The 24826-nt window shown below is 40.3% G+C and overlaps 1 protein-coding gene across 2 annotated transcripts in view; it reads left to right on the forward strand.

Moving 5' to 3' along the window:
• Positions 1 to 23333, forward strand: part of LOC134746802 (bone morphogenetic protein receptor type-1B) — a 97690-nt gene extending 74357 nt beyond the window's left edge. Inside the window, exons 1-3 of one of the 2 annotated variants that reach the window (XM_063681353.1) lie at positions 14731 to 14982; positions 19874 to 20061; positions 21046 to 23333. In XM_063681353.1, the coding sequence (XP_063537423.1) occupies positions 14973 to 14982; positions 19874 to 20061; positions 21046 to 22323 (1476 nt within the window). In that variant the 5' untranslated portion in view covers positions 14731 to 14972 and the 3' untranslated portion in view covers positions 22324 to 23333. Of the gene's footprint in view, positions 1 to 14730; positions 14983 to 19873; positions 20062 to 21045 lie in introns of those variants that run through there. The other variant, XM_063681354.1, reaches the window with a different exon arrangement.
• The last annotated feature ends 1493 nt before the right edge of the window (positions 23334 to 24826 follow it).

A 24826-nucleotide genomic window follows, 5' to 3' on the forward strand; every position in this document is an offset into this window, starting at 1 on the left:
GTTATCAAATAATTGCGTTGCCAAAGTTGTTAAATCAGACGTGTCGCAATCATAGCAGGTGCTTGCCAAACACAGTCATTCATTATATTGACATCTAATTATAATAATTACTCGGACGATCGTCTTGTAAATGGAATGACTACATAATTTTTAAATTTTCGCATAAACATATTAAACGTTTATCTTGGTCAACTGATTTATTCTCTTAATTAATTTACTTTATGATGATACTGCAGTGCATTATTCTTAATTGTTCAATAGTAATTGGACTAATTGGAGCGGAAAATAGCAGTTGAACTTTCACCGTAATTTCTTTCAGATTTATGATTATGTCTTTCGTCTGGGTCTTCTATTATAAAAATATTAATAGCTTAATAAGTATTATAAAATAAAAAGCTTAGTAGTTTTTTTTACTTCTGGACAATTACCAACAAGTATATTTTTAAATATTGACACTTTTGTTTTGCCACTACAGATGCAAACGTCGATGAAGGAGGCGTCCTTGGTCCTCAGTTATTTTAAAGTGCTTAGCGTAGTTTAAATTTAAACCGTTTCACCTACTTCTGTCAAATGAAACACGTTATATTTCCCTGTGCAACGTTAATTCCTTGGACTTTGCCTTTTGCCGCAACAACGGTTTAATTGTTTCTTACGCTGTCCACCTTCGGGTTAACGGCGTTGTTAACCCCTTATCGAAGAAATATAGCTAGCTTAGTTCTCCTAATATCTAAAACCTACGAACACTAGAAAGACAAGCTATTGTACATAAAATATCAAAGTTATCAGTGACTTATAAACGGGGAGGTTAAGAAGTCACCAACGAAACAAATTGTTAATATATGTGTCTGTTAAAAAGCAAAACGATAATAAAGCAATTTTCTAACAAGCAGATACGTCTGCGAGCGATACTCCAAATTTTATATTAAAGGAAAGGAGGTTGCGGGTTCAAGTCCTGCCGGAAGCGTAAATTTTTATATTTTTTTCCTATAATATATACCTAACGATAATAGTTTGCAAATAACAAAAAAATATTTAAAAATATTTTCACTAATAATTTCATGCGCTAGACGAGCCTGTACCGAATAAATTATTATACATAACTGCACGCCTGATTTACATCCCATACTGATCACCAAGCGCGTGTCACCGAAATATTAATATCATACATTTGTTAGTTTCTGGCAATAGTCTGATAGTGCGCCCACCCGTAGAGTGCCGGCACGCGACGGACCGCGTAATCAGACGTGCGTCGAAATATCCCCTTTACATGCAAACGAGGCACGTTCCTCAGTGAATTATTGGTTTTGCTGCGGATTAGTGATTCTTCTAATCATTTTTCAACTGCCTGACTGGCTTTTGTTTGTTAATGGTAAACGATTTCGTCGCTTTATTTTCATTAGTTGAGCTCTATCTGTTTCTGTAGGATCTGTTTGTCTCTTGAAAATTGAGTAGGATGTAAAGAAGTGCGTTTTAAAAGTTGATAAAATCCTTATTCTTCAGAATAACCTACATCGTTGTCATTTTAAAACTTGCAATTCCTTTTATCTCTTATACATAAAACATGCACTCTTTATATATAACTTAACGTCGAGTCAACTTGAGCAGGGCTGTCATTTCCTCCCGCCCTCGGGTGCATCCATCAACCGTATCAAGCCTCCTCCGCATTATTCTGCAATAATCATCAATTACACCAGTAATTGCTCCTCGGCCACCTTAAATCCTCTTTCTCAATAGTCTAATCTCGGGCGTGGGCGACTTTGACCTCTCACCGAGAGTGGGCGGACTTTCTACCGCAATCGGCCAGATTCGAACGACAGATCCAATGGATAGCGTGTTCAATGCGCTATATGGCTGCCAAATGAATACGAAATGAAGCGTTAAATATGGTTTGTTTACATTGGATATGTACCTATATTAGAGTCCATTTGATGGCTTAGAGTTAGGATGGCAACTTTATGACACGTTCTCGGGATACGATAGCTCCCCACGGCTTGATGCTATATAGCTTTGTCTGCTATAACTTATAAGTTCTGCTCCTTTTATGTCGTGAGTTGGAGATTTATAGTCTGCGTTTTACAAGAAGCTTTTATAAGAGTATTAATGGTCGTTTTACGTAACATATTTCATGACAGGTCCCACAAATTTTCTACATAGGGCCTCGAGCTCTATACGCTACATTTGATCATCCATGTGTGCGGTAATTGTAGCAAGGTTGGTTTAAAGTATCTGTGACATTGCGACATCTGTCGATTAATCGTATTATATTTCACAAAGCGTCGACAAAAAAGGTCGTGTTTTTGGTCCTTCGAACCAGATCAAATGTTTCATCGGACCATATCCGATTACCTACCGCACGATGAAGAAATCAAGCGTGCATTACCATATATCATATTCATTTATTTTTTATCACCTTGTCGCATCGTAGGTATTAGGTTCCCTTGAAAATTTGTTTATTATATAATAGTCATATTTACATATTACTAATTTTCCTCAAGTGTTAATTCACCAATTTGCATAATATTACCGTCGACTAATTCTTATTTTACTGCGCCTCGTTATCTTTGTCATTTGTATTCGGATCTTCCCAAACCCATTTAACTGTTTCAAATTTCTAATTTCTTTAGCTTTCAATGTTTTCATCAAATTATAATAGTAATGGGTGTCGTAGGTTGATATTAATGTGCCAGCGAGATGGTGCGGAAGTCGCCTACGCCAACGATTAAAAGTTCAAGCTATTTGAGACTCCGGGGCCCCTGCTATTGTTTGTTTATACCACGTTTCACTTTATTATCATTTTAGTGGATTCCTATCGCGAGTTGTTTATGGAAGTGAACTCATTTTCGTTAAACGGAGTTATTAAAATGCAAATGGAGTTGATGGCGCTGGGGCCGGTCCAATAGGGTTTTGATTGGACGTGCGCTTGCATAGATTACGAGTAGATTCAGAATTGTTAGTTTAATTCACACATTGTGGTGATCAAACCTAAGTCACGTTTCGCTCTGTGTTTAGAAGTGAATCAAATTATTTCAGCGGCCGTTTTTAACTAGACATATTTTGAAAGAACTTTAGCGTCCACTCTAAAAAAAATTTATCGTCTCGTCATAAATATTTAAATCATTTAGACGACAAATTGACATCCCTGTCCCTCTTTATTTTAGTTCCGACTTTTTAGTAAACCAGAACGGTATCTTTATTTTTTTGACAAAGTTTTCAAGCCATATGAGCGCTCTGCTCATTCACTTATGATCTTATTAGTTTTGTAACTCTAGCAGTGTAAGTTGAGTCGAGACTTACCTCGCCCCAGGTGGTCCCTTAATGTCTCATAACCTACGCTTATGTTGAGCCCAGTTTTCTAAAACCGTTGTTTAAGGCCGCTTAAAAATCAGCTTAACTTAATCTAAGACGATTCCGGTTGGGTAAATCCAAATCGCTTTAAATAAATGTGTAATAATCTAGATTTATTGGCATTTACAATTATGTATTTCGTTAGAACGTGCAGGATAGTTTCATAAAGGAATAACGCATTAAGTGTGGACGGTTTTCGTACGATGACAGTGGTTTTTCGCTTGGGCGACGGCGTGCGGTCAAGAGTCGATGCGTGGGCGCACGGTTACAGCACGCATGATCCACGCCTACGACACCTTCAGAATATACACTGGTTTCGGAAAATGTTATATCTTAGTACAAAACTCAAGTTAGTTACGCCTTTTGGGTACTGAGAGCAGATCTGACTTGAACTTTTGCTATTCTCTAAGTGCACCTAAATATGACGATGACGTTTAGATTTTTTTGCGTAGGTTGCTGGCAATGGCGGTGCATTTTTTATCTTGGGACATACACAAACCAATTTACATACATTATACCGATTTCACGATAAGCAAGTTAACACGCATTTAAAGACATGAGGTATTATTTTATAAATGGTGTTTATCAATAATTTAGTTTAATTACTGTACTTATATTTTTTCATTTTTCACTTCTTGTTTGAAATGCGGAACTTTGACATATTAATAGGTACCATATGTATTTCAATTGTAACTTATACTTACTTTACGTAATTTGGGAACGGTATGAGAATCGATATCTTTGCTTGTGCGCGGTGGGTATTATTTCATCTCCAAAATCAAAATCATGTATGTTTTTATCAATTTGAACTAGCTCTGTATGCCATGCTCTGGTACTTACCAGTCTTACCACGCATAAAGACCCTGAAATTATTTATCCCGCCCAAGTCGGCACCGGCACCCACTCCAACATTGTATATACATATTATACAAAGTCTGGTTCATTATTTATGTGAATTCAGATCGCATTGTCACCATGTAGCCGTACGTCAATGTTAACGATATCACCTCAATACACTTTTACGTCGCATACACAATAATGTAGAACATAATTTAGAATCCTGTCTTTTTAATGTGATGTTTTAATCTGGGTAAACGCTATTCGAATGTCTTACTTGAAGTTTACGATGACAAGTGTTGTGGCCAAGATTTTCGTTAGTCGGCCCCACAGAAAGAAATGTTGTCACTACATAATATATTATTTGAATCGTAAATAGAGCTAGGCTTGGCGTTTAATAGATAATCTTACGTCAACTATATTATTTAACTGTCAGTTCGGTTACTTTAATATTAAAAACATATTTATTTGTAAATCCCTAAGGCTAGGTTCACACGGCGTTAATTTTTCCGTATACCGTGTACGGGATTTTATCTAGACGGCTTTTCCGAATAGACGCCGCGCCGTGTGAACGATTTTAAAAATTGCCATACAAATTTTGCTGTCACTACGGTATTCGATAAAATTCCGTATAAGGTATACGGGAAAAATTAACGCCGTGTGAACCTAGCCTAACAAAATGCCAGTTTAAAAGAAAAAGACAGTAAGCACTAGTTAAAAGAAAAACTAGTAAAAAAGTATATTAATATTATCTGTCCCGGTCCTTAGTGTCTGAGTAGGTACTGTAGGTAGGTGTAAAGTTTCTTTTGAAATCTTTTCATACACTCGTTAACTCGCCTACGATGCTTTTTGTATCGCCATTATACCTCGATTGTCCGGTGTCAATCAATCTTCGACATCAATATGACTGGCATACAGAGATATTTGTATTTCTTTCACGGCATCATCGCCCACTGACGTATCTTTATCTCTTAATCTGTACATTCATTGATAGATCATTAATTACTTACGTACATTGACGCCACGAAATTGTTGTGTACTCAGAGTAATCTCTCGGATAGTCATATCATACAGCTATGAGTATGTCAGTGTATCGACAAACAATCACTAAAAGGTATAACGTCGCGGTATTGTGTTTCAAATGAGTCGTCATTATTTTCCAGTGTAACTAGGAATCCCTGTGTTTGTACACCGTAAGCAAATGCGAGGGAACTCGTTAAGAGTAAAGGTCTTGGTTTGATGGTCGCTTGCAACAGGCACCGTCTGGGCGCGTGACACACTTGACCAAAATAACCTCGTCACAAGAAAAGCGTTATCTCGACAAGATATGCAGCCACCTGATAGCCAGCGATAGCAGTCGCGCCCCTACAATTAAGATTATCGCACGATTAAGATTACACGTTCTTTTATTTTGCAACAGCTGACCTTAGTGAAATATTTTCGCTATTAAAAACCAGGTTACAACATTTATTTTTAATATCCATAACAAAGTTTTAATTTGATCGGAATTTTGCAAATCAAAGGGCCGAACTTAATTTGTTGTAGCATTACGGTACGTTATCGGAGTGCATTGACAATTAGCGTAATCGGCGGCGTTCCGGCGCGGCGGCGCAGGCGCACGCACGACTCATTCACAGATAATGCAACAAGTTTTGTTGTTGTTTTGACACGAGTTTGAAATAGAACGGGGACTGTTATCGAACGCTTTAATATTCGAACGGCTTGAACTTCTGCCCTCTGCTTACTCAACTGAGGTACCTTGTCTATCAGTGTTGTCATTAGGTATTATGTCTTGGATACGCCCTGAGGGAAGATCTTTCTCATCTTCGACGATATTAATATTGATGCCTGTAATTATGTTTATGAAAGTATCGGTTAACAGATTCAATTGATATTGCATGCAATACTGAGCTCGGTTTATACCGCGATAATATCACGAATTATATATTATAACTAATGGCCTTATGCTAAAGTACTTGACCAAAATTTCCTTATTATAAATCACCAAAAACGTATGATATGCATGTGGCACGTCAGTATTCCTTTTGATTGCAAAAAGGTAAGAAAACTGGTTCATTGCATGCATATTTTTTTAAAGAACATAAAAATTGTAAATATAGTTTGAAAAAATTATGAAAGAAAATGTTGACAACTAATTCGCCCGTATGGATTTGTAGCACGCGAATGCTTAGTAGCCAGTCTGTACTCTGTATTCCTACAAATTCAATAAATAAATCAACTACCATTTTCAAAGTAATCCCGAAGTGAGTTTTGTCAACTGTAACTTTAATGATCCATTTTGCCGTGAACAACGGGGCCTACCGCGAATACCGAAATTCTTAAATTGCGGGGATCTTTCTCTTTTACTCCTGTGAAGGCGTAATTAGAGTGACAGAGAAAAATGCCCGCAATTTGCGAACTTCGGTTTTTTAGGTTATAGCCCAGGCTATGTGGCATTCCTCACACGGCCACTGCAAATGAACCTCTAATTGAAAGACCAATTATTCCCCGATGGGAAACACTAATAAAGTGACACTAATTGCAAACGTACAAGTGTAATTGGTGGAGTGTAGCTACGGGATGTAAAACGTGCAAACGATGGTGTCCATAGTGTCCATACACATCAAACGACTAATAACAACACTTGAATGACGATTGGTGGACCTTACCTCGTAGCAATAACTAATAACTTGAGGTTTGCAAATGGTGAAAGATGGCGATGCCACTTAAAGCCCAAAACGTTCATCGAAAACGATTCTTTTATGAATCGATTTGAATAAAATTCAACTTGCTACCGAATTTCGAGGACATTAGTGTGTTAGTCATTTAATTTAGTCCATAATGTTGCTTTTAGCTCTGTAATTCAATCAGTTTTCCTCTGTGTTTGCCCCGGTCAATCAAAGGGTGCTAAAATCATATTGCATAATTTGCATACTTGCATAGGCCTTACCTATATTGGCAACAGGAGTTGTATTTACTGCTGTCGATAAATCGTGATAGTTCTTCACAGGATATTCTTAATTAAATTAACCACCAATTGTTTTTGTTAATATGTAGCTACTGGTGAGAACCTGTAATTGGCTTTTTGTATCATATTTATAAAACCTATACACATGTTTACAGCTGTTGGATCTCCGAGTAATAATAAATAAATAAATAAACTAATTTCGTATACATACTTACCGTTTCGCCTGTGTTTCAAAATCGCGTCAATTAGGTTTCAAATTATGGTTTCTAATCTTAATACTTTCTTCAATAAGTGTTAGCGGTTATTATTATGAATCCTTTGTGTTTGTTTTTTTAGATAAAACAAATACGACGAAGTACCTTACCTACATTAGTTCTGCGTACTGCGTACGAATACGAAGTGCTAATCTCCAAGTGTTTGTACAATTTCACTCAGCAAATATAATTATCAATAACTTCAAGTACAATACAATATAGATACGCTATTTAAGTCGTCATTCATGTAATCTTGCTAACACGTGAAAAAACACTGTTTTCGAGGCCAGAAATGAACAATATTTAATTTTAGATCGTTTATGTGAAAGCCGCAAAACTAAAGCAGACCTTTACATTACAACTCATGAATGAGTAGGTAATGATAATGACATTGCTATTGCTGGCTCAGTGAATGTATCAATATGCATGAAATTCACAGAATTACCAATGAATGGCCTGAAATACAAAACAAGGATAATATTTTCAATAAGCATGAATCAGCGTATTTGTACAACTCATTGGTGGAAATAAATAATTGATCTTATTTGGCATGAAATTTCCATTGGTTTTGGTAGTCATTTGATGGAAAGTCGGTTTATTTTTGGTAACAGATCGAAGTTATTATTGACGCGGAATAAGATATAATGCTTTGTATTGTGTTTCCTCGTTTGAGTTGACAACTGACACTTGACATTTAATAATGACATTAATGTAAAAATTGCTTTTGCAAACCAACAAGTCCTTATCAGCACCATCTATATGTATTCATAATCAATCACCTGCAGTTGTATCTAACCAAAATAATCTACCTACATAATTAATTGGATTAATTAAAAACTAGTTGATTTGTTGTAAAACCTTCAATTTTTCGCAGTAAATTAGGTAATATTTCGAGACGTAGTGTATGACGGGGTGGACCGTATAAGCAAACGAAACAATGGTTAAGAGTCCCCAGCAAGCTCAGTTCTCCATACAAACGTAGTTCCGCTCTCATTTTAAAATGACTAGCTATGAAATGAGGTATATCTAGTCCTGTAATTAGTTCATGTAGTTTCAGATACAATAGTTAAAAAATACAGCGAATTTAAATTTATCATACAAAACTTATTTTTGCTCTATTTCGTTTGTTTTATAAACTGGAGCTATAAAATATAAACTAATTACAGGACTAGATATACCTCATGTCATTGTATGTGCAAAGTTTCATTACAATCCAATTCGACCGAGCTTGCTGCTTGGATGCAAAAACTACTACAGCAGATTCAATGAGACGGTAAAAAGCATACTTATAAATATAAGTCTTATAGTCATTTTCATTTTCATAATTGTCATAAAAATAATTGATCGTAGCAGTAATTTTATTGTTCTAATAATACCCGCAGTCATAAATAGAAATGATCACTTTGCCTGTACATATTTGTTAAAATAATATCAACAACCGCTACCAAGTTGGGTTCAACGAAGGTCCAACATGTCAATATTGACACGATCCGCCGGTGTGAACTTTTATCATTTACCTGACGTGAGAAATGCTTATCAATACGATATGCGGTTCAACAACCCAGCAGAAAGTTTAAGTTGATGAAACCTGCGTGTAGTTGCTTTTATACTGACCACTATGAGGTCTATGAGTGACGATGCCTTAAAATTGCTCTATTGTCTGACAGGCCGGCAAGACCCAATGTTTTAATCATTTGGTCATTCAGTTTGTCCCGTTCGCTATATATACAAGTATTTTTGCTCCGAGGAATTGTTGGGATTAATCCCTGCTTCGTTCCGCCATCGCTTTACGCGACAACTGTTCCATCTTCCCCACTAAGAATTTAAATGGTTGGCACTCCTCAACTGTGAGTTTCTCCCGAAACTTCCTGCCTCTCACAGCTACACTCTGGAATGAACTGTCGCCTGCGGTATTTCCGGACCGATACGACCTTTCCAGCCTTCAAGAAAAGAGCGTGCTCCCATCTTGAAGGCCAGCAACGCACTTACAACCCGTCTGGTGTTGCGGGTGCCCATGGACGACGGTAATCGTTTACCATCCGGCGATTCGTCTGCTCGTTTGCCTCCTATATACTATTGAAATGGGACCGATGAAAGCAGTAAAATACAAGTAGTTTTTAGCTGCTTTGAAAGGAACGCCTTTAAGTTCGTAGTTGTTTAATGGTCTTATCCGTTTTTCTTATCTTTCTGAAACATTGTTATCTCTTGAGTTATCTATTGAAAAACAATATCAATATTAGACGCAATTTATGACTGTCTTCTAAATAACACAAGGATTAATACGAAGGATTACCATGACACGAGTTAAGATAGCCTCAAATAATGTTGATGGAATTATTAAGGCTGCCCCGAATAATGATTTCCAATAACAGCTAATACCACAAAGATAACGTAAAGGCCCTAATCGTAATCGCTCGACACTATCAAGAAGACCAGTGTTGCAACTTGCAAACTCGAAATTTTATAAGAGATCAGGTTTTTTTGGGAGCCGATTTGTAATTTTGCACCTATGTGAAAAATTGCCAGTTGGCATATTCGGGTGCTAGGTGATTTCAAAAGCTGGTAAAGCTAGCACACATTGGTATTAGCATTTGCGCATCGTTATCATGATACGGTATATTTGGCAAAACCGAGCATCACGAGCGTCGTACGTGACTCCTGCCACGGGCCGTTGTATTGTAATTAGTTGTAATTTATAATCTATCTACGATCACTGTAATCGCCGACACATGTTATGTTATCAATGAACTTAATACGGCAATTACTGAGAGTATGTGATAGCATCACGGACTTCAAGGAGCTCTGATATATGTCTTTGATTAAATTATATGATTTAGTAAAGTCGTAGCGACACTACTAAGCCTACAATAATGTTTTACACAGCTTGCACTAGCTCACTAGTCAAGAGGGACTGGCACTTTTTGCAAAATTTCATATAAAAATATAATAATTTGACGGTGCTCTCGCGCTCATCGGTAGATCGGTAGGACTGGTAGAAGTAATTCCTAATAAAGAGTAACTAATTTAATAATTAAGGAGATATCAACTACTTTTTAATATCACAATTTTATAATACCTATAACACATAACACTTTAAACTCTTGCGTTTTGAACACATATTTAATTATACGAACAGGTCTACCCCCGGGTTCCCCGGGGTACGGAGGGGTGGGACGTCAGTCTTTCCGTGACCACAGCTGGTGCAACTCAACTGAAACGTCGGAATTTAAGGCTTATAATACCTACACTCATATAAATATTCGACTTACACTACAATCACGTATCTAATGAGAAGAAACTCCAGAAAACAAACCTAAGATAGTAGCAATGTCAACAGGTGTAAGAAAACATACCTACAGTGGGGCCCCGAGGTGACGGACTGCTATCGGACACTACCGTGCCAATATTAGACCAGCACGAGTGCTAGGCAAAATCTACGACAACGCTATTTGTCTCCATCGCACTAATATGTGAGAGACAGAAAACGTTTGGCATCTTGGCTAGGCACCCAGTAGGTACTAACGGGTAGACCTTGTGTCCTCACAATAAGGTTTACGGACTGCAAGTGTGTCCACGATGGTACCAGGCCTTCCGATAAAGCCAGTCAGCAATAAATGTCTAACGTATAAAACTTCTTGTTTCAATAAATTTAAGTTATGTTGGAAGGTTGGAACAAAAAAAAAACGTCTTTATGACCTATTGAAATCGAAGAGTTTTGTTACGTAACTTGAATACATCGTATAGAAGAAAATAGAAAAAAAAAACCTTTTATTCAGAAGGCTTGTAAACGCTACAACAGGTACTATTAACTCCTAAGGTATAAATCAATAAAAACGTTTGTTGGTTATTCAAAAATATGATAGATCCCCTATGTCATTATAATATAAACCGAAAACACCTTACGGCAGAAACTAAATACCACCACTCGAGATTAAGGGTGTGTAAAAACTATTACGTAACCTGCGTTTAACCTGATACTCCTTAATCCTTAGGGGCACAAAAAATGGACCCTGCCCCGAACACATTCTCGCGCAAGTGGACATTCGACTCGAGAATACCAGTATAACTTTAGCCTATCAGTCAAATAAAATGGAAGATGATGTTTGTGAATTATGCTGGTTTATCTAAGACGAATGCTCCGATGCGGTTGGGATGTCATAGGAATAAGATCGGCGCGGGCGCAGGGAGGCGCGGGGCGCGTGGCACCTCCGAGGCGCGCCACGCTGCCGCCGAATAAATTACTCCCTATCGCCCCGCGCTCCCCGCCCGGGACTCTTATCGATCGTGTAGGATTATCCAGAGGTCGCATGGGCTTGACCCCTGGACCTTACATGATCCGAACGGAATGCCATTTGCACGGTCACGACAATTTGTAGTCAAACAGAATTAAAACATTGTTGTATAGTGTTTACACTGAACGCAAAGTCAAACAGAATTGAAACATTGTTGTATAGTGTTTACACTGAACGCAAATCCATAACATGGATATTCGTCGTATTTTCGTGAAAAGTAATGCGATTGCTGCGAAATGAACGCTACTTGTGAACTGTCTAATGTTAGTTTTTCGACATTTGAAGTCGTGGCAAAATTGTTGTGATACAAGATTTGCGATGCCATGAGCTTACGAAAATCCATTTTGAATTACGCCTCTGTTTATAACTCAATTGCGTCGTTTCCATTCCATACAAGCATGATGCATGTAGATATCACAGAATGATATGAATAGCGAGCAATAATGTTTGATGTCTGTTAAATCTTGATAAATGGGCCTTTTATAGTTACTCCGAAACATCGAATCGGATACATCGTGTATAAATTGACGCAGTGGCAAGCTATTAACTCGTGTCGCTATCGTATAGTATCGACATGCAATGCAACCCACTCGCGGCGAACACTGTGTGAAAGTTGTACCTGCCAAGCGTCGGACGATTTGTACGCGCGATGTGATTTATAGATTTAATCGCCATGCTCTGATGAGCTTTTGATCGGCTCAAATGTCGTCGCACTTCCCACGAGAAAATGTCAGGCAACCTAGGTGGACTGATGATCTGGTATATGTATACATAATACGTAGTTGCGGTGGCAGATCTTTGTAGAGATTCGTGGCTCTTCCTGACAGACAGTAGTGTCCTGAGGCCCTACCGCGAAAAACGAAACTCGAAATTTCGTTATCTGCCTCTCTATCGCTCTTACATATTCCAGCTATATTAGCTATAGAGAAATTTCGATTTTCATTTTTCGCAGTAGGCCCTCTTGAGAATCTTTCAGCTCTCACTTGTAACAACGTAAGTACCTAACTTACTGAACGTTTCCAGAATGTTAGTAAATGAATACCTAAGGGCCAGTTGCACCAACCACTATTAACAGACTGATCAACGTCACGCAGCAGAGATCTATGAAACTTCTCATACAATAAAATTTTGCGAACGCTTTAACAGTGACAGACGGTTTGGTGCAAACGACCCTAATTGTTTCGCTTAATATACAGATTGAGAAATGGGCCCGGGTCAGGTGTATTAGTCAAGCCAATTTACAGTAACTCGGACATCCTTAAACTATTCGATCGTGAACCATATTAAGCTAATAAACCCTATTATTTGCAAATCAATGCCCCCAGAACAATAGCACCGTATTGAGCGTGTAATTGGAATTTATAACTAGTACTATTAATTTGCATTCGGTTTGGCAATCGTCACTAGAATCTCCGATTCGGTCGGTACTCCACGCGAATTGGGCCTTGGGACTTGGGATGCATTAATGCAATATCTAGCATTCGCTTTCAGAGCTCAAGCGAACGCATGTTCAAGAAGATCTTCTCGCAAAATGTGTGTGGCGAAACCCTCGTACCTACGTTCTTTAAGACCCTTCCTTTTAGTGTGGGTTTGTGTCTGGAGTTATTTGAACGGTCGTACATAACCGATGCAAAAGGATGTCCCTAGACGTTCCTAGCTTTTGCTTTTAGTCTCTTCAGAAGACTTCTAATAGTTTTCGAAATATCTCTAAGAAGAGTACAAAAAGGAACTTTTGCAAATGTGAATATTGGTGAAAGGGTCACTGCGCAATTTGATTTCGCCTGAACGTTTGACTCGCATACACTCGGTAAGTGCTTGGGAATACACGACCTGCCGGCCTTCATTGCAGAAATTGGTCGAGGATCGGGCCAAGACATCCCACGTGCAACAGATGGTCGTGAGTGCGCTTTTGTAATTCGTGAACACCTTCGAGAGAACAATGTCTTAATAGACTTTCAGGTTTTAAGTTTGTGGACGTTTTTCGTTCGAAGAAGCCATGCAATGCAAGTCATGCATCTCTGAGACATGATCGAACCATATCTGCGTCAACCAACGCCTTACAGGGCAACCAGTTCTCCACGCAAAAGCAAGACTATTGACGAAGCATTTTGTACTCGGCGGTAAGAGGTGGCTGTGCTCTAGTATGGCATGACCCCACGATACGTAATATCTATTCATAGTCGATGGTTATATCTCATCTGGCTGGCCTATGCAGAAATTATTCGTTGGCTTTGTGACTAGTCAAACTCTCTACAGCTTCGACGGAAACGAACAAGCTCAAATAAGTCATTATAACATTAACAACATGTCGAACGGCTATCGCTGTTGCGATTAACAACCTCGTGGATCGTGATTAACCAAGAACCATAAGGTTATATCGACAGTTGACATGATAACATGTGGGATGCGACTTCAAAACGCGCGTAAAGAAATCCAAGTTCGAAAATATATTTATATACTGAAAACGTTACCGACTTTATGTCTTCCGTCAGAATTTTAATTGAGTTTATTACACTCTTAACAGCCTGCCGAATAAAATGCTTTTTGTAAAATAGTTCATTATATTTAATTAGTGGATACTGGATACATACATTTACTCTTCTAATTGTCTTATCTAAAAATTGACTTGTTTTGCCTAATTATAAATGAGTTATGTGTACTTTTACTGCTACCAGTATAATCTCCTCTTTGTCTCGACAAAGAGTTAATTGTGTTGCTCGATAACCCGTTTCAAATTCAGTGGGCTGATAAAATTCGGCGTCGCGACGAGATCTCGTAGAACGGTCGCATTTAATAAACAAGCTCGACGCTCATCTATCGCGGTATCTTAAGTGATCTAAACAGAATGCGTTATCTCGACGGCGTCAATGAATCGCATGCACTCGCGCGGATCAGTGATGCCTGACATGGATTGTGGCCGGGCGACTGGGTCGCTTTATCTCCGTAGTCTCCGTACTCATGCCGTGGGTGGAGACGTAGCGTAGAGGCTGTGCTGTGCAGGGGTGCATACTTGCATAGTGCACGCGCGGGACGCGGGGCTCTCCGGCCGAGCGGACCGGCCCTCCCGTCATTCGTGCCGCGCCCGCCGAACGAGCGAGACGCGCGTTTCGTTAGATTGTGTCGCGAAGTTCGCCACTCCCGTGAGACGGCGTGTGTTGTGACTGACTATAAACTTGGTGGTGTAAAAATAAAGCCGGCGACAGACGGCGGCGTCCCGGGCTATATTTAAATGATAGCGCGGACTCGGGGCCGGGCTCGCCTCCACTCGTCGACGACATGAGGCTAAGTAAGTGCGACGCCTTCGTCCGACACCTAGACTAGATCATGAATCTAGCCCTGCTCGAGTCACGACCGCGAGGGATCCTGTGCAACGTTCCAATCGGACTAACTTCCCATGTACTTATAATGCGACCTGTTTTTATACGTTACTGCATCGCCACAATCAGTGTTGTGTTTGTTTCATGTGTTTTGCTACAACTGCAATGTCTGCAATGTTGGACGACTCGTCATTTCCTCGTTTGTTTTTTTCATTTCTCGGTAAAGGCGAACTTTAATTCATTCCGCAAATAACATTCATTACTCCGGTTTATGTGTCACCCATACCTTGCAAGTTATTTTCATAATTATCATAGTCTTATGGACACTTACATCCTGTTCACTGATCTAGTGGTATGCTGCAACACATGAGCTCCTTCTTAGCAATTAGTACATCTGTCATGACTACATCCGTGTTTACATAATCTAAATAACACTTTTCAAGATACCTTTAATACCAATATCTTAAGTGCATTAAACTGCCCACATTCCAATATAATGGCCAATATATTCAATTTAAATTGAATTTCACCGAACGCTATAGAAATATTCCTATTGTTGTTTTTACGGGGCTGTATCGTGTATCGGTCGAATCTCGAGGTGGCCGGGCCTACCTGTTGCCCGCGCCAAAAAACAACCATTCTTTACACGGGCCCTTGGCAGATGGGCTTCGTCGCCATCCCTATACTCGCATTTATACGTATTCCATTTTTAATGGCGTTCTATTACTTATGTTAGACATTTATGGATGATTAATCTGGATGTATCTTGTATTTTATTAACATTGAGATTTTTGTTGTATAAATGTGAAAGGAATGATGAAATTTTACCTGTTGATGCTTCACCTGCAACCTGTTGTGTCCAACAGAAATTTGTCAGAAATATAGTTTCTACCTTGAGAAAGATTAAATCAGTCAACATCAATCTGTCCAGATTTCTCTATCCTTTGGTAACCAAGCTGAGGTTCAGCTCGGAATGGATCTTGAAACAGATCTGCATATGCCACAGTAAAGACACTTTGTAAAAAAACCGGACAAGTGCGAGTCGAACTCGCCCACCGAGGGTTCCGTACTTTTTAGTATTTATTGTTGTAGCGGCAACAGAAATACATCATCTGTGAAAATTTCAACTGTCTGGCTATCACGGTTCATGAGATACAGCCTGGTGACAAACAGACGGATAGACGGACAGCGGAGTTTTAGTAATAGGGTCACGGTTTTACCCTTTGGGTACGGGACCCTAATAAAAGTATTTGCCCTCCTTCCTTTCTGCCTGATGTAACACTGGACTATCTACCAACGTGTATCAAGATTATATCTTAATAATTGACGAAATGTAATTTGTTTCGATTTGCCATACAAGCTGTTCGAGAGATCTGTGCAACTGTAGCTTTTGCGCGCTAACATATCGCCCTCAAAGCCACGTTCACTCGCCATAACTCCTAATGAAGTCCATTCCAGTTGATTAGGAAATCACTATTGATAGCATAATTGCCCGATATCTGGATCGAGATTGGCAGGGCGCGCTAATCGGCCCTTGTTTATTTGCATAATATCGCTTGTTGTAATTACTGTGATCGCCACGACCTGTCGCGCCAATAACCGATCTTAATTGCAGCTCCGCTAATTGATTTTTCATTCACTGATCAGCGATGTAGTTTCCTGGTCTCCGTAAGAGAAAAATCTAGCATCAACATGGTACGTTTTCCAATACCGTCCTATTCCTTTCTTTTTTGGGCCAAAGCAAGCTGAATAGCGCGCTAATGAAGAGCGTACTCCCATCTTAAAGGCCGGCAACGCACTTACAACCCCCTCTGGTGTTTTGGGTGTCCATGGGCGGCGGTAATCGCTTACCATCAGATGATCCGTCTGCTCGTTTGCCTCCTATTTCATAAAAAAAAAGAATAATGATAAACCAATCATTGCAAAATATATGAGATTTTAGGAGCAAAAGTTTCATAGTCCCATTCAGAGTAGGCTACTAATTTATACGGTGTAAATCCTGGTGTTTTCGTAAACAAATAAAATTGTAACATGAAAGTTACCTACATTATATTTCTGTGTATACGAGTACAGTAATCTCAAAGCTGTCTTGCAAATAATTATGAACAGTGTGTGTTGTATGTTGTATGTATGTAAGCGATTAGATTAGGTACTCCAACGCCATTTTGTTAAAGCGGGGAACGTTCATGTTCTTAGAGCAAAGTTGAATTTTTCAGGACCAATCAATCACCAAAGGTATCCCTGACCTGAGCCCAGCCTCCGAATTTCCTGTTTCTTCCATTTCTTCTTCATTTTTTTTTAATACCACGACGGTGGCAAACAAGCATACGGCCCGCCTGATGGTAAGCAGTCACCGTAGCCTATGGACGCCTGCAACACCAGAGATATTACATGCGCGTTGCCGACCCTTTAAAAACCTGTACACTCCTTTTTTGAAGAACCCCATACTGTAGCCCCTCGGGAAAACCTCGGCAGGGAGCTCATTCCACAGCCGAAGCGTACGCGGGAGGAAATTCCTCTTAAACCGCACATTCATTCTCTCGATTAGTTTTTATCGAGTATGAATAGCTGGTGTTCCTCAAGCTATCCTGTTCAGTTCACAGATGTGTCGACTTGGCACGCTCACACAGTGTTGTAATGCTATATAATCAGAATTAGTTAATTACTAGTCTTCCACGCACAGTGTGTTAAAATTCCCTCATTTTGTCTCATTCAGTTTTTATTTGAAAAATGCATAGTTCTAATCGTTGTAAGTAGCTCACAAGAACTCCGGCTTGCCAAAGCTTTCTAGTTTTTATGTTATCAGATGTCAGTTGACCCGGGATAGGTAAAGAAATATTAAAAATAATTGTTAATGAGGGTTTTTAACACACTGTGTCACGTTGACAGTGGCTGTAGCTTGTTTGCAGTTTGTTTTAAAATTTAATTTCACATGATTTACTTGCCTTGATGCTTCGGAGCAGTCGCCAACTCGCCAGAGCTGAAATCATGTGCTTTTCGGTCAACGAGAGTCCTCTTCAGTTACTGAATGACTGACGTAAAACATATGTGATTATGTGTGCAAAAGGGACTGCTTAATACATATGAATATAATTTAACGGTTCGCAGTTGAAAATAATATTGTCTTTAACAAACCCTAATAATGGCAATTATACAACGCAGGTGTTTTAAATTTTTGTTTAAGGAATAATTTTACGTAATGTAGGTACTGTAACCAGTAATTACCTGAGAATACGAGTACATCATGCTCTCTTAGTAGGTTCTAGATGTGTTATTAAGAAATAATCGCGGTTGATAGTCCGCGATTATCTCGTCGCTTTATTATAGTCGACTGTGATTACATTGAATGCGCTCGCGGATGTGACGCTGACGCGAGAGCGTGAATGTCATGCTGAATTAATTGCAGGTGCAAACTAATGGTTCTAGTGGAATCCGTACGAGCAGCCCAATTTCGAAGATAAACCGCCAATCGATGTACAGTTTAGCCATTTGGCACACGCATACTGGAGGTCAAAACAAAATTTTTAACCCGCAGTTCTTAAAAAAAACCCTTGGGAGGGGTGCTGTCAATTTTTTTCCTATAATTTTTGAATTTCCTAAAGGATTTTTTTTAGGAACTGCGGGTCAAAATTTTTGTTTTGAGCTAGTATGCGTGTGGCAAACGGCTAAACTGTACATCGATTTGCGTTTTTTTGCGTACACCTTACACTAATATATTATATAATCCGCACGTAAACAGAGAGTATAATTTGATGCAGTTTGTCTGTAAACCCTATTCTAAAGTCGAGCAGATAGCAGGTAAACAAGTTTCGATTAGCAAAATAGTTGATATACCTATAGAGTCCGTATATTTTACCGATACAGTGTTTGTAGTACTAGGTACGGTCACAGAATTTAATTGTTTATCCATTTAGGGTTTAAGCTAATTTGGTTGTCAATACTAACGGTATGAAATGTGCAATGTAAAGTGAACCCTGAATGGCTCAACAATTAAAGTCCGTGACGGTACCTACAAATACTACAATGTATAGTTTTTAAAATATCGGTGAATGCACTATTTTAACTCCTTAGAAATAAAGTGATCGCGACAGTACATAATCGGTTCATCGTAGGTCTAACAGTGGCGGTAACTGTTGTGGAAATGTATGTATGTAAACACTTTATTGTACATAAAGACAGATTACAAACACAATAAAAACAAAATACATATATACAATGTACAAGGCGAACTTATCCCTATAAGGATCCCTATCCCTAAATCTAATGTTTCCTCTGTTAAACTGCTGTTTACCGTGTTAGAATTCTGAAAACCGATTATGTGGATAGTTGTGCCAGTTTCTGGGTTATCCCCAATTCAGAAACGTCCGGTTGCCAAATTACAGATAACCTTTGTATTGCGTCGTATCGTATGAGATAATAAATAAGAATGTTTACTTATTTATGTTGATTTTTATAATATTTAATAGAGAAAATAGAATGAGAAAAATATAATAACTAAATGGAAATCAGGGGATCTTAAGTATACAATATTACAAACTTTAGGTAGTTATTAACATTTGTATAATTTTTGACATTGTATTTCTGTATTGTGTTTTAATGTTACTTTGTAAAATAGATCTTTGATATTACAAATAGAAATGTACCTACTTAGTTATTTTTCATACATTCAAGCTTATCTATGACGTTAACTATAGCCATCACTTAATATGCGGTGTTTCAACCACGGTTTAGTAATTTACGATTTTCAATATCATGCCTGCATACTTAACATATGTAGATACTATTGATATTCCAGAACAAAAATATTACCCAATGCAATTCGTTCGACGTGTTGCTCACGTTTTTCTTTTGTTATTCCAGGCCGGGGCATAGTCTGCGAGTGCGCGGGCGCGAGCGCGTGCCCGGACGGCTCCAACAACGGCACGTGCACCACCCAGGTCAACGGCTACTGCTTCGCCACCGTTGAGGAGGTGGAGACGGAGGCCGGGCTGGTCGAGCTCGAGCGCACCGCCGGCTGCCTGCCGCCCGACGAGTCGGGGTTCATGCAAGTGAGTATACCACCAAGTGTGCTTTATTGTCTGACGTTATTCTGTCCACCCAACGTGTGGCCATACTTCCATCCTTACCCTCCTTTGCTATGCGACCAGTGACCATGAGGTTCTCTACTGTCTGGTCCTGTTCTGCTCAGATGGCCGAAGAAACTAAGTACGCGTTGGGTGCGAGTGGAGAGCTTCGTTTTGATGTTGAGTTCGTCGAGAATTGATGCAATAACTACCACTGCCACCAAATTTTGCAGGGTCCAAGCCGGATCGAACTGAAACCCATCTCCCACGCCTTAAAGATCCCGAATTAGTGCTAATATGAACCCTTTTTTATCACATCTAGCAGAATGAAATTGATCGTCATCTGCCATGTATACGTGCTATGTTTCAGAGAGAGTGAAGCATTGTAGTTATTTTTAGTGACGGGATTTCATTGTAGTAATGTCATAAACTTGTTGTAATGTTGCCTTTAACAGGTATTTTTAATAACATGACGATAAGTGTAGCGCTCACGATATTCCCGACTTCGTACTTTTGTAACCTGTATAAATATTAGTCTTCTCATCAAAACTTCCTCTGCGACGTAAAATTACATACATTTGTTGATATTGCAAGACGTAACTGGGACATAGCCAGACTGACGTTTACACGGCTGGTGTATAAAACTGTGCACACACTTTAATCACAAACAACCTAGCTACGCCGATAACGATAAGATTGTGTAACACGCCCGAAGATATATATTACGCGTGGACACACTGCGTCTTAATAAGGTTTTAGTCCGTCATTTTTATCAAAAAATACAATATCCATCCGGAGGAGAATTTCCGGGCTTCCCAACAAAGTACCTACGACACGCCGTTTTGTATAGATTTTCATATTCTTGTTAAATAACCTATGCCTACAGAGATGAGGTACTAGCATATGCAACCGTACTCGGACCGACCGCGTCGCACGGGCGTACTAATCGACGGCTTTTTTTATTTCCAGTGTAAAAGCTCCCAAGTGCCGCACAGGCACCCGAAGGTGATCGAGTGCTGCAACGAGAGCGATCTGTGCAACAGGCGGCTGCAGCCGCGGCTGCCCACCTACCTCTCGGACACGGAGCCGCCCGGGCTGGAGCCGGCGGGGGATGCGGGCGGGGGGCCGCAGCCCTCGCTGCTGGTGGCGGCCGCGCTCGGCGTCGCGCTCGTCGCCTTCCTCGCCGCCGCGCTGCTGCTGTGCCGCCGCCGCCGCCGCGCCGGCAAGCGCCCGCCCTCCCCGCCCCACCCACACCCCCACCCCGCCGCCGCAGAGATCAGCTCCGGCTCCGGCTCCGGCCTGCCGCTGCTCGTGCAGCGCACCGTCGCCAAGCAGATCCAGATGGTCGAGTCCATCGGCAAGGGCCGCTACGGCGAGGTGTGGCTCGCGCGCTGGCGCGGCGAGCGCGTCGCCGTCAAGGTCTTCTTCACCACGGAGGAGGCCTCCTGGTTTCGGGAGACCGAAATATATCAAACCGTGCTGATGCGCCACGAGAACATCCTCGGCTTCATCGCCGCGGACATTAAAGGGACCGGCTCCTGGACTCAGATGCTGCTCATAACTGACTACCACGAGCGCGGCTCGCTGCACGACTACCTCCAGACGGCGGTGCTCGACCCGCCGGCGCTCCTCGCGATGGCCTACAGCGTCGTCTCCGGCCTGGCGCACCTACACATGGACATCTTCGGCACCAAGGGCAAGCCGGCGATCGCGCACCGCGACATCAAGTCCAAGAACATCCTCGTGAAGCGCAACGGCCAGTGCGCCATCGCGGACTTCGGCCTCGCGGTCCGCTTCGTCGCCGAGCGCGACGAGGTCGACATCGCGCCCAACACCCGCGTCGGCACGAGACGGTACATGGCGCCGGAGGTGCTCGCCGAGACTTTACAGGTGACAGATTTCGAGGCGTTCAAAATGGCCGACATGTACTCGCTAGGGTTAGTCCTGTGGGAGATGTGCAGGCGGTGTGCGGCGGGCGACAGGGCGCAGCAGGTGGAGCCCTACGCGCTGCCGTACCACGACGTGGTGCCCTCGGACCCCAGCTTCGACGACATGCACGCGGTCGTGGTGGCCAAGGGCATGCGCCCCCCCCTCCCCTCCCGCTGGGCGAGGACCCCGGCCCTGGGCGCTCTGGCGGCGCTGATGGCGGAGTGCTGGCATCACAACCCGCCCGTGCGGCTCACGGCGCTCCGCGTCAAGAAAACACTCGCGAAATTCCACGCGGACTGTGACGTTAAACTCGTGTGATTGTGAACGCAGACTTTACGAGAGACGCCCCGAAGTGACCGTTAGTGTCATCTGACTGTGTCGTGTTACGTGTTGAGTTCCTCAGTTCTATTTATTTTTAATTCGCGTCGCCGAACTGACCACCGTCTTTAATCTCAGTATTGTTAAGTTTGAAGCGGCTCTTATACCAGTGACTGGAGCGTCGAGCCAGAATCTCTGTACATACGACTGGATGTAGTTCCGTATTTAGTTTGGTTTTATTACCTGTTGCGTTCTCGCCGATACCGTCTCTTTTACGCTATAGAAAACCGAAAAGAGACCGCGTGTTTCTTATCTAAATGTATATAATATTTTATGGTATCGACGATAATGTAATGGAGTCTTAGTTATCCACGAAGGAAAAATGATGCGAATTCGTTGTCTTCCGTTATTGTAAGCGATACCACAGAACAAATTATACAAAACGTCCACTCTATGACACCGGTCACTAATTTCAATATGTAATTAACTGCATGGACCTGTTATAGACATTGTAAATAGTATATTGTATAATTTATTCTGTGGTTATATTGGCGTGCTATACGATCGAGTTAGCGATAGTTCAAGACTGTGAATCAGGTAAACCCCTGATCTCGTGTTGGCCACTATCAAGCCATTGGTCGTATACACGTCTCTCGATCACATTCTGAAACGTACAGTTGATATATCAGTATATTTAGTATCATACCTAACACTCGCTTTAAAGTTGAGCTAAATGGCTACATTTAACTGGTATGATATTAGCATTAAATGTTCGTTTCTGAATAAAGTCTGTATAGTGTCGGCAGCTCAGCAATACTCACGTTTAAGTTTCTATTCGTAATATGTTTTTGAGGCGGGACGTAATGAAATTGTGATATTTTTGACAATAACTATGTCTCCAATACGAAATATGTTGTACAAATACCTCATTATTTTTTGAAAATGCCTTAGCAACGTTTTATTTTAAGGATTCCTCTCGAGGTTGCACGTAATTTTGGATGAAATTTGAGTCAGATATTGCCCTACTTTGCTGTTTTTTTTAATTATAATTAATATTCTGTGATTATATCATCTTAATTATTTAACAAATACTGGTGGCAAGTTGTCAACATATTTTCTATGATAAGTTTGCCTGCCTGTCTTATACCTAGTCTGAGAGCAAGCCAAGCTGAACGAGAAAAACTCACAAATAATTAATAAACAAATCATAGATAATATGAACCGAATTCTGGAAGAACATAACCAAGCTACGTCACGCTTCGCCAAGGCAACAGACAGCCACACAAAAAATGTATATGCTACACTGAAATCACAAATATTTTACGAAAATATCCCCAGGGAAAGGCAGTCTGTGAGAAACACCGGTATTTGGTCCTAAATGCATGTAATTCGAGTTTGAGCAATCCCAAGTGTGTGTACATTTAGGACCAAATGAAGGTATCAAAACGATTTCCAACTTGCTGGAAATTAATTCTTTGATAAAATCTAATTTGATTGGTCTTTTTGTAATAAGTATACGTAATAAATTTATGGCATCCATATATTTTATGCAGACAAATCATTTGATAGCTAAAATACAGAAACAACCGAGAGGGATCCTTCAGACTAATCAATTGTACTTAAAATGAACAAACTGATGAAAAAGACTAATATAATGTGAAGTATTAAAGACTTGATAATGTGCAGTGTCTTAAGAGATGCCTTCGCCATGTGTAGTATTAACATATTATAGTCCGTCGCGAAGCGCTTGGTTGAAAAAAGTTTTACCGTTGAAGATAAATTGTGATAAACATACAGTTGCATTTGATTTAAAATGTTACGAAACCGAGAGTCATTAAGCTGAACTTAAGGGCTATAAGTCCCAATGGTTCTCTTTTAAATGCAAAATGCTTACTATTTTTTATGCAATGAAATATAATGTGTCAAACAGTTTGGAACAGTAGGTACAGTCGCCATCAGATATATCGGAGCGGCCGAGGCTCTAACAAATATCTGAACACGCTTCTATTGTCAAGGCGTTAAGTGCGTGTTCAGATATTTTTGAGCACCTTGGCCGCTCCGATATATCTGATGGCGACTGTACAACAGTGTCCTGATATCGATTCCTTCAGATCCTTCTTGCTTTCAAGAAAGCGAGGTATGCCTTATGTTTGCACTAAATGTTTTGTGCTCCTAGTATACCCAAGTGTAAAAACTTGCTATATTATAATGAATTACTTGGCCGCTGCCGTCTGATATCTACATGAAGTTCTGTGAAGCAGCTCATACGAACTGAGTACTACGAAGCTGAGCCATCGTTAGAGACCTATTTTGTCTTATTTTACAGGAACCTTTGGTGGTTAAATTGTTATAATTCAAAACTTTATGCACTCTTGGTGCCGAAGTGCCTTTGCCATTCTGAACAAACAATAATAAAAATGTAAATTAAAAGAATAATATATAATTACGAAAGTATGTTGTGAAACCAAGCGCCAGCGTAGCATTTACTGGCGCATATGCGCGT

This window comes from Cydia strobilella, chromosome 13, assembly GCF_947568885.1.
Source record: "Cydia strobilella chromosome 13, ilCydStro3.1, whole genome shotgun sequence".
Taxonomy (NCBI): Eukaryota; Metazoa; Arthropoda; class Insecta; order Lepidoptera; family Tortricidae; genus Cydia; species Cydia strobilella.